General features: G+C 42.9%; 1 protein-coding gene across 2 annotated transcripts in view; it reads right to left on the bottom strand.

The window, feature by feature from the left end:
* LOC111221723 (band 4.1-like protein 1) overlaps positions 1-12416 on the bottom strand; it is an 86217-nt gene that overhangs the window by 5509 nt on the left and 68292 nt on the right. The window contains exons 11-19 of one of the 2 annotated variants that reach the window (XM_022745244.1): positions 11636-11811; positions 10935-11164; positions 10458-10493; positions 7708-7857; positions 6333-6419; positions 4646-6055; positions 2741-2791; positions 1088-1447; positions 490-618 (exon numbers count right to left, since the gene is read on the bottom strand). In XM_022745244.1, coding sequence (XP_022600965.1) covers positions 490-618; positions 1088-1447; positions 2741-2791; positions 4646-6055; positions 6333-6419; positions 7708-7857; positions 10458-10493; positions 10935-11164; positions 11636-11811 — 2629 coding nt within the window. The remainder of the gene's footprint in view (positions 1-489; positions 619-1087; positions 1448-2740; positions 2792-4645; positions 6056-6332; positions 6420-7707; positions 7858-10457; positions 10494-10934; positions 11165-11635; positions 11812-12416) is intronic. The other variant, XM_022745245.1, reaches the window with a different exon arrangement.

Here is a 12416-nt window from a genome sequence, read left to right as displayed (position 1 = left end):
AACCTGCCATAAAACCACAGAGATACCTCCAGATGAAGCCAGGCCAGCTGTTTCCCTGTTTCAATTCTTTATGCTAAGCTAACCGGCTGTCAGCTGTAGCATTGTGCTGAACAGACATGAGAGTGGTATTGATTCTCATCTAAATCTTGGCAAGAAAGCCCACCATCCAACCTTGCAGGATTTTGTTTATCTGGGTGTTTATCTGAAATCTGCTATATATTGATCAGATCACTCGGAAAACACTCAGCCAATGTATAGAAGATGTATTTGTGGTTTTTAGGAATGAGGCTCACAGCCTCTCTTCTAAAAACCAAAAGATTCTTACTCAAATAACGTTCAGAAAAGAGTTTACTGCTTTAATGTCTCTCATTGACTGAAACAGTGTCGAGAGTATCAAAACCAAAGACAGCGGTGTGAATCTAGAGCAAAAAATTGTACATGACAGTTTAGATATTGATAGATATATTGCTCTTGTTGTTGTTGGTTTACCTGCGGTGAGACATTCATGATGTTGGCGTGGACCTCTGATCCATTCGTATGCATCTCCGTCTTGGTGTCGGTCCTCTTCAGCATATGGGCCACGCTCACGGCATTGGGGTCTTTCTTTGCCACAGGAGGCTGTTCGAAACACAAACAGTAAAGTCAAACAGCAGCAAGCAATTTATTCACAGCAAGACCCCTGAGGACCCGGGAAAACAGATGTGTTGCTTACGAGCAGCAAAACTTTCAGAGCAAACCATTTCAATACTGTTGACTTAAAGGAACAAATGCTGAAATAAAGTTTTTATTAGATTGTTCAGGTTGATGACAAAATGCAAAAGATGACGCAGCAGGGAACTGAAAGAAACACAGATGCAACTGACAAATATAAAATGGGTGAGAAATTCAAAAATGAATTCATCAGCAAAGAGAATAAAACATGTAGAGTTTTGAACAAAATTAAACATGAACAAAATACAGCTGAATTCAAAGAGTGGGAAATGGTCCAAAATGAATAAATAAATAAATGAAGAGCAACCAAGTCCAACCAAGCAGGGTGAATCCAGTGGGTGATGATGATGAAGGATGAATGCATTCGGCTGTCTACCTCATGATGTGTTCCCTCCTCGGGAAGTTTCTCCTCTATGGGAGACTTGTCCCGGGAGCCCATCAGACGGGCAGAGTAGAACCTGGAGGTCTCCTCAAAGTCCTCCCGGCCCACCTCGGGCTGTCGCTCCCTCTCTTCCAGCTCCAACATGCCTTTAGAGAATTCCTCCACTCCAGAGTGGAGATCTGTGATGATGGTGAAGTCGACCTCGGCCTCCAGGCTGGAGGTGGAGCTGACTGTCATGCTGGAGCACTTGCGCTCGATGCCAAGGTGGGTTTCCCTCATGCAGGCCACGGTGTCCCGCTCCTGCTCTTCCTCGGATGCTATACTCGGCTGGGGCCTCCTGTCCCCAAGCTCCTTCTGGGGCGGGTACAGAGACAGGGTCACACATCTAATGTAACTGTAGATGGATGGATGGAGGATGATGATGACATGGAATAGGATGAAGTATCATCCTCGTGTTTAAAGGTGGTGTATTCGCTGGGATTCATGGACGATCCAAAATCAAAGCCATTATATTAGATATGCATTTTATCCTGATTATGCAGTAGAAAATGAAAGGGCATGCAGTCATGTCAGAGAGGAAATGTTGAATGACTGCGGGATGATAAATAGGGAGATAATCAACCTAAAAGCATAAAATGATGGAATTACAACCTTTCTATCTATTACATAAGCACCAGCCTGAAAACCTTAAAGGTCCCATATTATATGAAGGGAGATTTCCATGTCTTTTTTGATTATAAAGCAGGTTTAAGTTTTATATTAATACTGTGAAAGTATCCAAGCCTCAGTCCACAGAGAAATGCACACAGCCTGTATTCAGAAACTGATGTCACAACAAAGCTATCACCGCCCTCAGCCATGCCCCCTGACTGCCCACCTGGACCCATCACCCAACCTTGTAGGATATGGTTTCTCTGAGTGTTTTACCTGAAATCTGCTATATTTTTTTTCGATCACTTAGAAAATAGTCAGCCAATCACAAGAGATGCTCAGAGCCTCCTCTCTTCTGACTGGCTCAGCGACCTGTTGTTACTAGAGCTCTAGAGAGAAGCCTGAGAGAGGAGATGTGAAACTACACTGAGATGGTTTTGCTTGTTAAAACCACAAATATATCTTCTTATGGATCAACACATCAAATTAAACAGAATATGGGACCTTTAAACTATTAAACATGTCTCTAAAAACATCAAATCAAATAAAACAAAGTGCAAAAAATAACAGTTTGGCTCAATTGACACATGCAGGGTCATAATCCAAAAAAAGTTGGAAACCACTGAATTACAATGGCGCTCCTGAGATATCCAATCTACACTAATGCCACTTCTATCAATTACAAGTACACTTTCTAATCAGATCACCGTAAAAACTGCATCATGCCATCAACAGCCAAGCACAAGGGATACTGTTTTCGACCCACACATTCAATTCAAACTCATCATGGTGATGGATGAGGGCAGCTGAGTAGCCAGTAAAAAGTATCACGCTACTTCAACCTTTACAGCTTTTGGGTTTGTTTTTTTCTATCAGGAGAAAATGTTGCAGTCAGTTAGGAGGCATGCGGTTTTTGCCCAGTGAGGGGTGCCGAGAGGGGGATAAAGAGATCATGGGTGTAGGGAATGAAGGTGGGTTTAAATTCAAATGAATAACCTTGAAATCAGCAAACGGCTCTTCATAAATGGCAGGAGTAGAGACGGGCTCCTGCAGAGAGGGAAGCAGAGGAAAGAGCAGAGAGAGCATCTGAAGGTTAGAGCGAGCTGAAGTGGATAGTGGGCTAACAGGCAGAGATCCTAACAGCAGAGCCTGACTGGGGCCTGGAAATATGGGTCCAGACCTAAACTGGGATCCTGGTGTTCTGCTCAGTCAAAATCAGGGTATAGCCAAAATTAGCTCAAAGTAGCTAATAAATCTGTATTTTTAATGTCTTAATAATTGAAACCCAAGTTTAGGTGAGAAATTGAGCCAGATCCAAACCAAGCCCACTGGGTTTGTTGCGATCCAGTCAGGTCCACATGGATTCAGGCACAAATTTCAAGCACTACTCTATAGTAGTAACATGGCATACAACAGTACAGTCTAAAGGACAGAAAAGAGGTGAGCTTACTGCAACAGAAACAACATATATAGCCTGGTTTATTTGTTAGAGTTAGCAGAGACAAGAGAATCATGCAGTTTGTATGATGAGCAGGTTTTTCAGCAGAGCAGGAGCCACTCTCTGTGTTGCAACACTACGCTCCTTGAATTTCAACAAGAGAGTATTCAACTAATATTGTCGAATGTCCAATGAAAGGTGCACGGGTGCATTTCAAAGCCCGTCAAAATGACTGTGTGCAAGCGGGTCCACGTGTTCCGAGAGGAGCACACCCCCCACCCGAACCCCCACCCCCACACCCCCCAGCTCAATCAGATCTTGATATAATTGTCACTTCGCCGGTGAGGTGTGCTCGCACAACTGTGAGCTACGCAACACCCCACCTCATGCCTGTTTAATCCAATATATGCAAGAGCTCAACTCAGATGAAAAGGTGGGAAATGATGAAAGCTGTCATGTCTATTCACTTCAAATTCCTTTCATTCCAGTGCCAGAACGCGTGCAAGCCTCCTAATGATACCAACAGTGAAATGAAAGCAGCAAATCTGACTGTGTCAGGCACTGAGCTGTGGTGTCTCACTGCTCGCCGCCAGCTGGGGTTTCACAGTTGGAGGAACCAGTGTGTTTTGTAACACCGCTTAGCTCTCTATCCGGGTGGGGTCGCAGGAGAATAAATGTGTCTGATTTATGATTTATTTTCTCCAAATCTGAAGGATCAAGGGACATTTTGTGAATTCTGTGGGTGTAAGTTCGTCAGTTTGATGTTAGTTTTTTGTGTGCAAACCAATTCCATACTCCATTTATCTCTAATTTTGGGAGATAATAGCTGTGTGTAACAAAGTAATGGATGACAGTACATTTCACCCTCTCCTCCTCAAATGAGTGATTCAATTTGTAACATTAATATGCAATAAATTGTTTTGTTTTGTGTTTCCAGTTCGAAAATGGCATGGAGATGTGCAAAAATCATCAGAGCGATGATAATGTGCGAGCCTTTCTTTTCCTTGCCACACTGACAGAGAACAGCGTGAGCCGGAAGGAAATCTGTGGCTCGCAAGTCAGAGAAGGCGAAGACCAACCAACAACCAAAACATGAGACATTGATTTTTTTTTCTGTCTTTCACAGCCAGTGGTGAGCTGTACAGATTTGCCAGACAAGTGTGGTGCATGTTGAGGACAATGTGAGGGGAGAGGAAATTATTGAGTTGCCACATGAGGAAATGTCCAAACTTTTTTTTTTTGATTGTTTTTTTTTGTTTGTTTGTTTGTTTGTTTGTTTGCCACAAGACGGAGCTGAAGTACCGCTCCGCCTGCTCTTCACACAGGCACCAACAGGTAAGATGGATGGAGTGTTTCAAGTCACTGAAAAGGTAGAAAAAAAGAAAAATGGCGTGCGAGTCTGTCTGAAGCTCATGCGATGCTTTACTTCCAATGACTGAATAGCAGATGCCAAGCAGAGTTACCGAATGTCTCTTCTTGGCTGCGTCCAGGCTCGGCTCCCTGCCAGCATTTCGGCTGTTCCGCAGTATCAGACCCGACTCCCTGGCCTTCTGCGTCTTCACTGGTGGGGCCGGGGGAGCCATTTTGGGAAGCGCTGAAATCTTTGAGCCAAATGACTGACTCTCTGTAGGTCCTCTGCCAGGCTGATAGCTGTCGTCAGGCTGTTCTGTTTTAGCATTTCCCTCCAGATCTGTTGGAAACGCTGAATGGAAGGTGGAGACGTCCGTCCAGTTGAGGTCTGAGGATCCCTCCGGAGAGCCCACTGACCAGCGGTATTCTCTTCTGATGGCCCGGGCTGGATCCTCCTGTCCTGTCCTGTCCCTTTCATCCTTACACGCTACGCTCTTTGAGCGCTCTGGCTTGAGAGGAACGATCCTGGTGATCTCTGACTGATAGCTGCTGCCTGACAGCCGGTGGAGAGACGTCCTCTGACCTCTTTCTCCCACGAAACCCTCAATATCCTCCGGCCCGGAGCTACTGATCTTTCTCTCGTGTGTCCTGACCTGTCGCAGTTTTACCTCCGCTAGCTCTTTGTTGTCGATAAGGCCCTTCCCTCGCACCTTCATCACACACTCTCCTTTAACACCTGCTAATGAACTATCATGCTCTATCTTTCCGGGTCCGTTCACTGAGCTTAGATCGATATCTGTCGTTCCAACCTGACTCACTTTTCTGTTCCCCTGCTCTGCACCTTGAGATGAGATCTCCCTGCTCTCTACTATTGAGACTTGCTCCTGTTCGCCGTCTTTACAGGCCTTAACAGACTGATCCTTCCCTGATCCCTGATCATCTTTCTTCACCAACACCGGGGACGACTCGCAATGATTTCCTGTTTGAAACATTTTCTCTGGACTAGTGTCTGAGTCTGAGCCCTCGTTTTCTTCTCCGGTAGAATCGCTGCCTCCTTTCCTGTAGATGAGCTCTGCAGGCATTCCCAGGTTTAAGCTCTGGGGTCTCCTCTTTTTCCTCTGTTTAGAAACTGTGCGTTCCTTTATCTGGTGCGAGCCTGGGGCCACATCATCGTTTGCCTCGGGATCTGAGGTGTGAGATGGTTTACTTTGAGATTTGTCTTGAAACGAGTCTGCGTTCTCAGATAATTGAATCACAAAACGACTCGGCCGAGATTCAGAGCACACATCTGCCTCACTGGACGGTTTCCTTGATGGAAATTCATCAATATGGCTTTTCATTTCTTTTCTGTCATACCCTGTTACCTCTTTATGTATCATCTTGGTAATATCTATCTCTTTTTCCAGCTCCTTTTTCTCCCACGAGGAGTCAGATGTGAGAGATTTGTTCTTTTCTTCTGCCTTCCAGTCATGGTCTTGTTGATAAGTTTCTTGTTTTTCAATCAATACCCACTCCTCAGAGCCCTACATGTTGGTATAGATTAAACACAGTTAGACATGCCAAGCACTGCTGCTGCAGATAATGAAATCTAGGCAATCATTTGAATCACAGAAAAATGACGTAAAACTGCTACAAAATGGTGTTTTGGTCCACATGCATCTGTATTTAGGAAGTAACTACAATATGTGGTTGTATTGTCTTTAAAAAATTAGACACGAGTAGGAGGTGCATTTCACTGAACCACAAATGTTATCAATACCAAACTGTATCATGAGAGAGGAAGAGTGAGAGATGTGCAACCTCGGGTGAAGTCACCATAGTCTTCTGGACGAAACCCTCAACAGACAGGCTGTTAACAGGGTCCTTTCCCACCGCTCGGCCCACCAACTGGCCGACGCGAGGCAGAGGAGAGAGTTTAAAAGAGAAGGGAAGAACAGCTGTTAGAGTCAGACTGGAAATGAGGGAGTGAATTAGTGAGATGCACAACTTCATGCAAAAGGGAGAAAACGGGAGAGGAAGAAGGAAGAAGATATCAGTGCCGACAGGACTTAACTGAGTTATTCTGTAAAAACTTTTTTAATGAACTTCAAGCTAAAAACATGCAATCCCGTGTACCTGACAGCCACCAAATCCACACAACCAAATCAGCAGGCATTTGCAATGCAAATATTCTTTTTCTGTAACTACATCAAAGAGCTGAGTTCGTCTGAATCTCTTGGAAACAGTCAGGAGCACCAAGACTTTCACAGCCGTCTACTGTCAGTCAAACAGAATAATACCCCCACCTCAACACCCCTCCCTCAATCTCTCCTCCTCCTGGAATGAGACACACGGGAGACTGCATTTTCTGCCGCAGACAGCGTTTGACATTCTGTGGGCATAATCTGATCATCCCAGACAGCAGATGAGAGATCGTCTGAAGATGACTTGGGCGCTGGCAAAGACGTGAACTGTCCTATCTGAGGACTACAATCTCTGCGGTGTATCGTCAATGGCCTCATTACCAAAAAAATTGTGATCAAAGCTTGAGAGCCTCCGTGATCTGGCATAAAGAAAACTGTGTCATTGTGAGGCAATCAAGGAAGAAAAAAAATGAAAAAATAAAAAAGATAACTGATAATTATTTCTCGAGTGCCTCACGTTGAGTAAATCTCAAAAAACATCTTGAAACTAATCTCATCAAGATGTTTCCTTCAGTGCTACTTGTCAATCATCTTGGAGTACTACTCTGAGATAGTGTCAGAATTAATCTGGTGCACCGGAGACAGGCAGATGTGTTCCTCATTATACACACATCTTAAAATAAACTGCAGGTTCTGATGTTTCTTCCTGTGAGTGACGATATCTTTGCACAGGAGACACCTGTTAAATAACTATAACTACCATCTCTAATCATGTTCATTTGCTCTGTTTTTACAGTTGTAGCAGAACTGTACGTCTTCTGGCTTGAAATATTCATAGACAATGATAAGAGGATACAAAACAGAAACATGACTCGTTCACCTCAAGTCAAGCTGCAAAAAGAGACCTGAATATCAATGTCCTGTAATGGAATGTCAAGCATCAGAGGTTTTTAGATTTGAAATATTGACCATAGTGGACCTTTAAGTCCACAGACCCCCCCCCCCCCCCACACACACACACACACACACACACACACTCAGTCCCTACTCACAGCCTTCTTCTCTGGCGTGCCAGTCGGGGAGGTTATGGACAGACGCTTCTCCCGATTCATCAGCTTACTGTTGGGCTCCCTCAGGGCTCTCTTCAGCTCATTGATGCTGGCCTGGTGCTTCAGCAAGACGTCCTGAGACTTATCCAGAAACTGGAGGGGGAAACGGGAGGAGAAAAATGCGTGCATCAGCAGGACATCAACATCCTGTTCATCAACACGTCACACATTGTCATTCTGAACAAGATGTGAGATAATACTGCACATGAGAGGATGGATCTGAACTGCTCACACTAGTGATGCACGCTACGGCTCTGATGTCATCCAAATCTGCACGTTTGTATAAATCATCCACCCGAACTAATTATTTTCCACGATGTAGAGATCCACACCTGATCACAAGTTACCATGACTTCTCAGTGGGATACCACACATGATGACGGTGACATATTACGCTGAAGTAGGCTGGTTTGAATTAAATAAACATTCATTTAAAGTAAAAGTTCTCTTTTTTTGGTAAAATGAAAATGGGGACAAGTGTTTCCACAGCAGCCTGAACACAGACTGACATTTAAATTCTGAATGTCGCTGCTACTTCCTGAACACAAACTATTTAAAAGCTCATAATAACATTTGGCCGCCGTCCAAAATAAATAATAAATCATAATGAGTGCTGCAGTCCAAACACAAAGATGAATTTGTGCCTGATGAAAAATGAAGCTTAACATATGTGGAAAATGTAATTTATTATTCCCTCATACATTATATATGATTGCACCCGCCCGCATGTTAATTTTTATGACCCGGCCACAGATATAATTGCGATCTGTGCATCACTAGCTTATACTCACAGACAAATAACCGTACTTACAACTGAATTACTTGATATTCTGCATTTATTTTTGTTTATTTGTTTGTTTGTTTGTTTTTGGACAGTCAGTGGTGCAAAGTAAATAAATACATTTACTCAAGTACTGTACTACTTGTAATGTTGCCACTCCACATGTGTCAAAGGGAAATTCTGCACTTTTTATTCGACTACATTTATCTGTAGTTATTTTTCACACTGGGTTTTATATTAAAAAATATTAAATAAGCTTATAAAATACAATGCATTGCAACATTAATGATGCATCTACACTAACAATGTAAGGTTGTTATATAAAATGAGTGTCTTAAAGGTCCTGAAAACATGGTTTCAAATCAAATGAAGTATATCTCCATAATATTAAATAATCATTACTAATTGTGCAAAGTTAAAAACATCTTTATTTATAGTTTTTTAAGAGTTTAACATTAAATTTTAATTCACATGTTACTATATCCTACAGGTGCAAAGGAATATTTGACATCAACTGTCCTGCCCACAAACCAATGGGAAGAGCTTTGACATAATATAATAGCTTATAGTATAAACTTAACGGATATAGTAGGTTTTCAGAGACTTTAGATGACACAGCAACAATGCAGTCAACTGGTTCATTTTAGTGCACTATCTATGTTTTAGCCATAAGATAATAAGCAACGCACATTTTCAAGCTTCATTATTGTTAATATCTATAGTAGTTTTTCTATAATCCATCTTGAAAATGTTGTTTTATGAGCCGATTTATTTGCATAAAGCCATACAGAAGATAAAATAAAAATGTCTGGGTAGAACATCCACATTATAATAAAGGCTGAACTCTAATGTTCTTCATTTCTCTGGTTTGGTCACAAACCCCCAATTTGTGTAGCAGACATGGTGAATACTGCTGCTCAGCTGCATTTTTCAACATCAAGTGGTACATGGAAGTCGGCCGAATGTTAACCAGAGGCAGACAGATTCAGATTCACACTGAACATAATGTTTTCGTCACAGTTAACTTTGATACTTTGAGCACATTTTACTGGTACGTTTACTTGTAATTGGTTCTTCTTCCACAACTGGACAGAGCAGAATATTTCAGAATAGTGAAGAACATGCGATGATGCTTTACAGGAAGGATAGAAGGATAGGGGCTCTTATCTACAACAGGGAGAAATTTCACCGGAGACTTTCAAAGCCAAACTTTAAACTATTCTGTGCTCATAGCTGCCAGACGTTTTAAATTCCTGTGACATTTCAAAAGAAACACAAAAACTTCCCTTGATCCAAGGCAGGAAAATCTCAATCTGTAAAAGCCTCTGAAGGCTACAGGTGCAGAGGAAGAACTGCACACAACGACAAAAAGCCCAAGAGCCGAAGACAGGAACCTGTACCTCCTGTTTGTGCCGAGGAGTGGCCTCCTGGTCCAACTGAGAGAGCTGAGTTGGGGCAGGAGAACGGGCAGGCACGAGAGGGGTCAGAGAGTGCGGGAACAAGGTCAGGTGCAGAGACAGGATGGTAGAAGGTAAGTCAGTAAGGGAGGCAGGCAGACAGACTGCAAGGCTACATTTGATACCATGCAAAGACAATTTGAAAATACATCCCAGTAGACATTTTGGACTTACATAGATAATGATATGACATGCAAATATGCTACCAAAATAAAAGTTGAGGTGACTGTATTTCGAAGGCTTTACTAGGATTTTTTTTCCTTTTATCATATAATGGAGAGTAAGTCCAGAGGTGCAATGCAGTAGAGCTTTTTCAGTGATACCTGAGTCGACAGCCACAGTAAAAGAGACAAACCCAGTGGAAGACAGGCAGTGACAGACAAAGAAAGAATAAAAGATGGACAGACATAGACAGGTATACAGACAGATAGAGACCAAATCACCAGACCAAATACCTCCTGTTTACTGTCAACTGGTGACCCAGCCTCCTCCTGATCGCCAGCAAGAGTAAAAAAAAAAACAACAAAAAAACAAAAAAGCATGTTAGCAACCCAGGCTCAGCTTGAGTTTGCATCTCTCAGCATAATGACGAAGGGTTAAAAACTGTAAAGCTGTTAGCTGGATTTATGAGCAGTGCAGTGTAAGCATGTAAGCCTGAGTGAATAGGAGTGAAAGGAGAAGAGTTAGTAAATGCTAAATCCACCAAAGCCACCACAGCGTTATGCCCCTGTTGGATAAGCTTCAATTGTCCTGAGAAGCTTGCACTGCACCTATTTACATTAGCTCCGCTGCAAGTCCCAGATTTACCTGTACCAAGGTCAGAGTCCTCTTCAAGTTGACAGAAGCTCTATATATTTGGACTTTCCATAACTTTAACAAACTTTAGCTTAATGGAAATTCATAAAAAGTTTCTGTCAGGAAATCTTCAGTACCATGATCTCTTTCTTTCTGCTTGGAGTGACATTGCCGTCCTCGTCTCTGTCCTGCTCCGACTCCTGGCCCGGCTCTTGGTCCTTGTCCTCCTCGTCCTGCTCCAAACTGGGCTCCAGCTCGGTCTCCTGCTCGTCCACAGACGGGCTGTGGAGACGGCGCTGTTCACTGATGCTGCGGTGGGACAGGCTGTCGTGGTTCTCACACATGGCAGAGACGGGTCGCGAAAACTCTGCAGGTAACAAGAGTTGAATTATGACAGGAGACAAATCAGATGAGTTCATCTGATGCGGGCTTATAAAGTAATAGTTTGACATTCTGGGGAATATGATCGTTGTCTTTCTTGTCTTTTCAATATGAAACTTCAGTTGGTTAGCTTAGCTTAGCATAGATACTGGAGGTAGGTAACAGAAACAGCTTCTCCAAAGACAAAAACCAAAATGTAACAGTGCATGTGCAGGACTATTTTTGGCTGTGACTTCCTGCGCCAAGTAAAACCATCCCTTTGGTAAGTGGATGTCGGCCTGACCCAAACTAGCTTGTTTCCCATGCTTCCAGTCTTTATGCTAAGATAAGCTAAACATTTATCTAAATATCCTAAAGTATCAAAATTTCAGCTTTGGAAATGAATACAAGTTAAAAAAAAAAAAAGACTCCAGACCCTCCATGTGCAGATCTATCGAGGCACTACCGTGGCTCTCACCTCCGTCCAAGCTCCTGGACAGCAGGTACCTCTTGCTGGTGGAGCGCTCAAAGTGCGGAGCAGGTCGGTCTATAAGCGCACTGGCCTGTCTGGTTTGAGCCTGTGTCCTTCCACTGTATCGAAACTTTGAACCCATCACCAAGAAGCCCTTAGGAGGAGGCTCTGGAGACACCAGCCTGTGGACACAAGAATGGTAGTGGTGAACATGCTTGACAACACACTGTGCCATAGAGCAAAAAAAGACGGTAGAGTGAACACTGGAATTGGAGAACAGTTTCCACTGCGTTACACTGAAAGTGGATTTCAAGCTAACTTCTGAGGGTGTATTTTTTACGTCTGTTTTGTATTTGCTCCCGTCACATTCGAACTATCTTTGACGAGCTGTTTTTTGGCCACATGATAACTGATCAAGATTTAACTTGTGGTTTAGAGTAGATATATTCATCAGGTATAAAAGTGCAGCTTAATCTAAATCTTTTGTTTAAACAGAGTCTCTTGCATGGCCAGCTACATAGTGAGTATTATCATTCAGTCGTTGCAAGTGTGAAATGTCATCTCCTGTATAGTGCTGTAAAGCTGAATCGGGATCACCAATAAAAGTCTAAGGTGGCCTTGAAAGTAATCTGAGCTGTAGAGACTTGACTACATGTTAAGTCACTCATAGCCAGACCTATCTCCACAGCGCTGAACAATGGTCCGTCTGCAACTATTATCATTCTGCTTTATGGGGAAAAAAAACAGTCTGACTTGCTTGTATTTCTTTAAACCAATCACAATCGTC

The sequence above is a fragment of the Seriola dumerili genome, unplaced genomic scaffold, assembly GCF_002260705.1.
Source record: "Seriola dumerili isolate Sdu_G_001 unplaced genomic scaffold, Sdu_1.0 BDQW01000088.1, whole genome shotgun sequence".
Taxonomy (NCBI): Eukaryota; Metazoa; Chordata; class Actinopteri; order Carangiformes; family Carangidae; genus Seriola; species Seriola dumerili.
The sequence above is the reverse complement of the archived record's forward strand: the minus strand, read 5'-3'. Positions and strand labels throughout refer to the sequence as shown.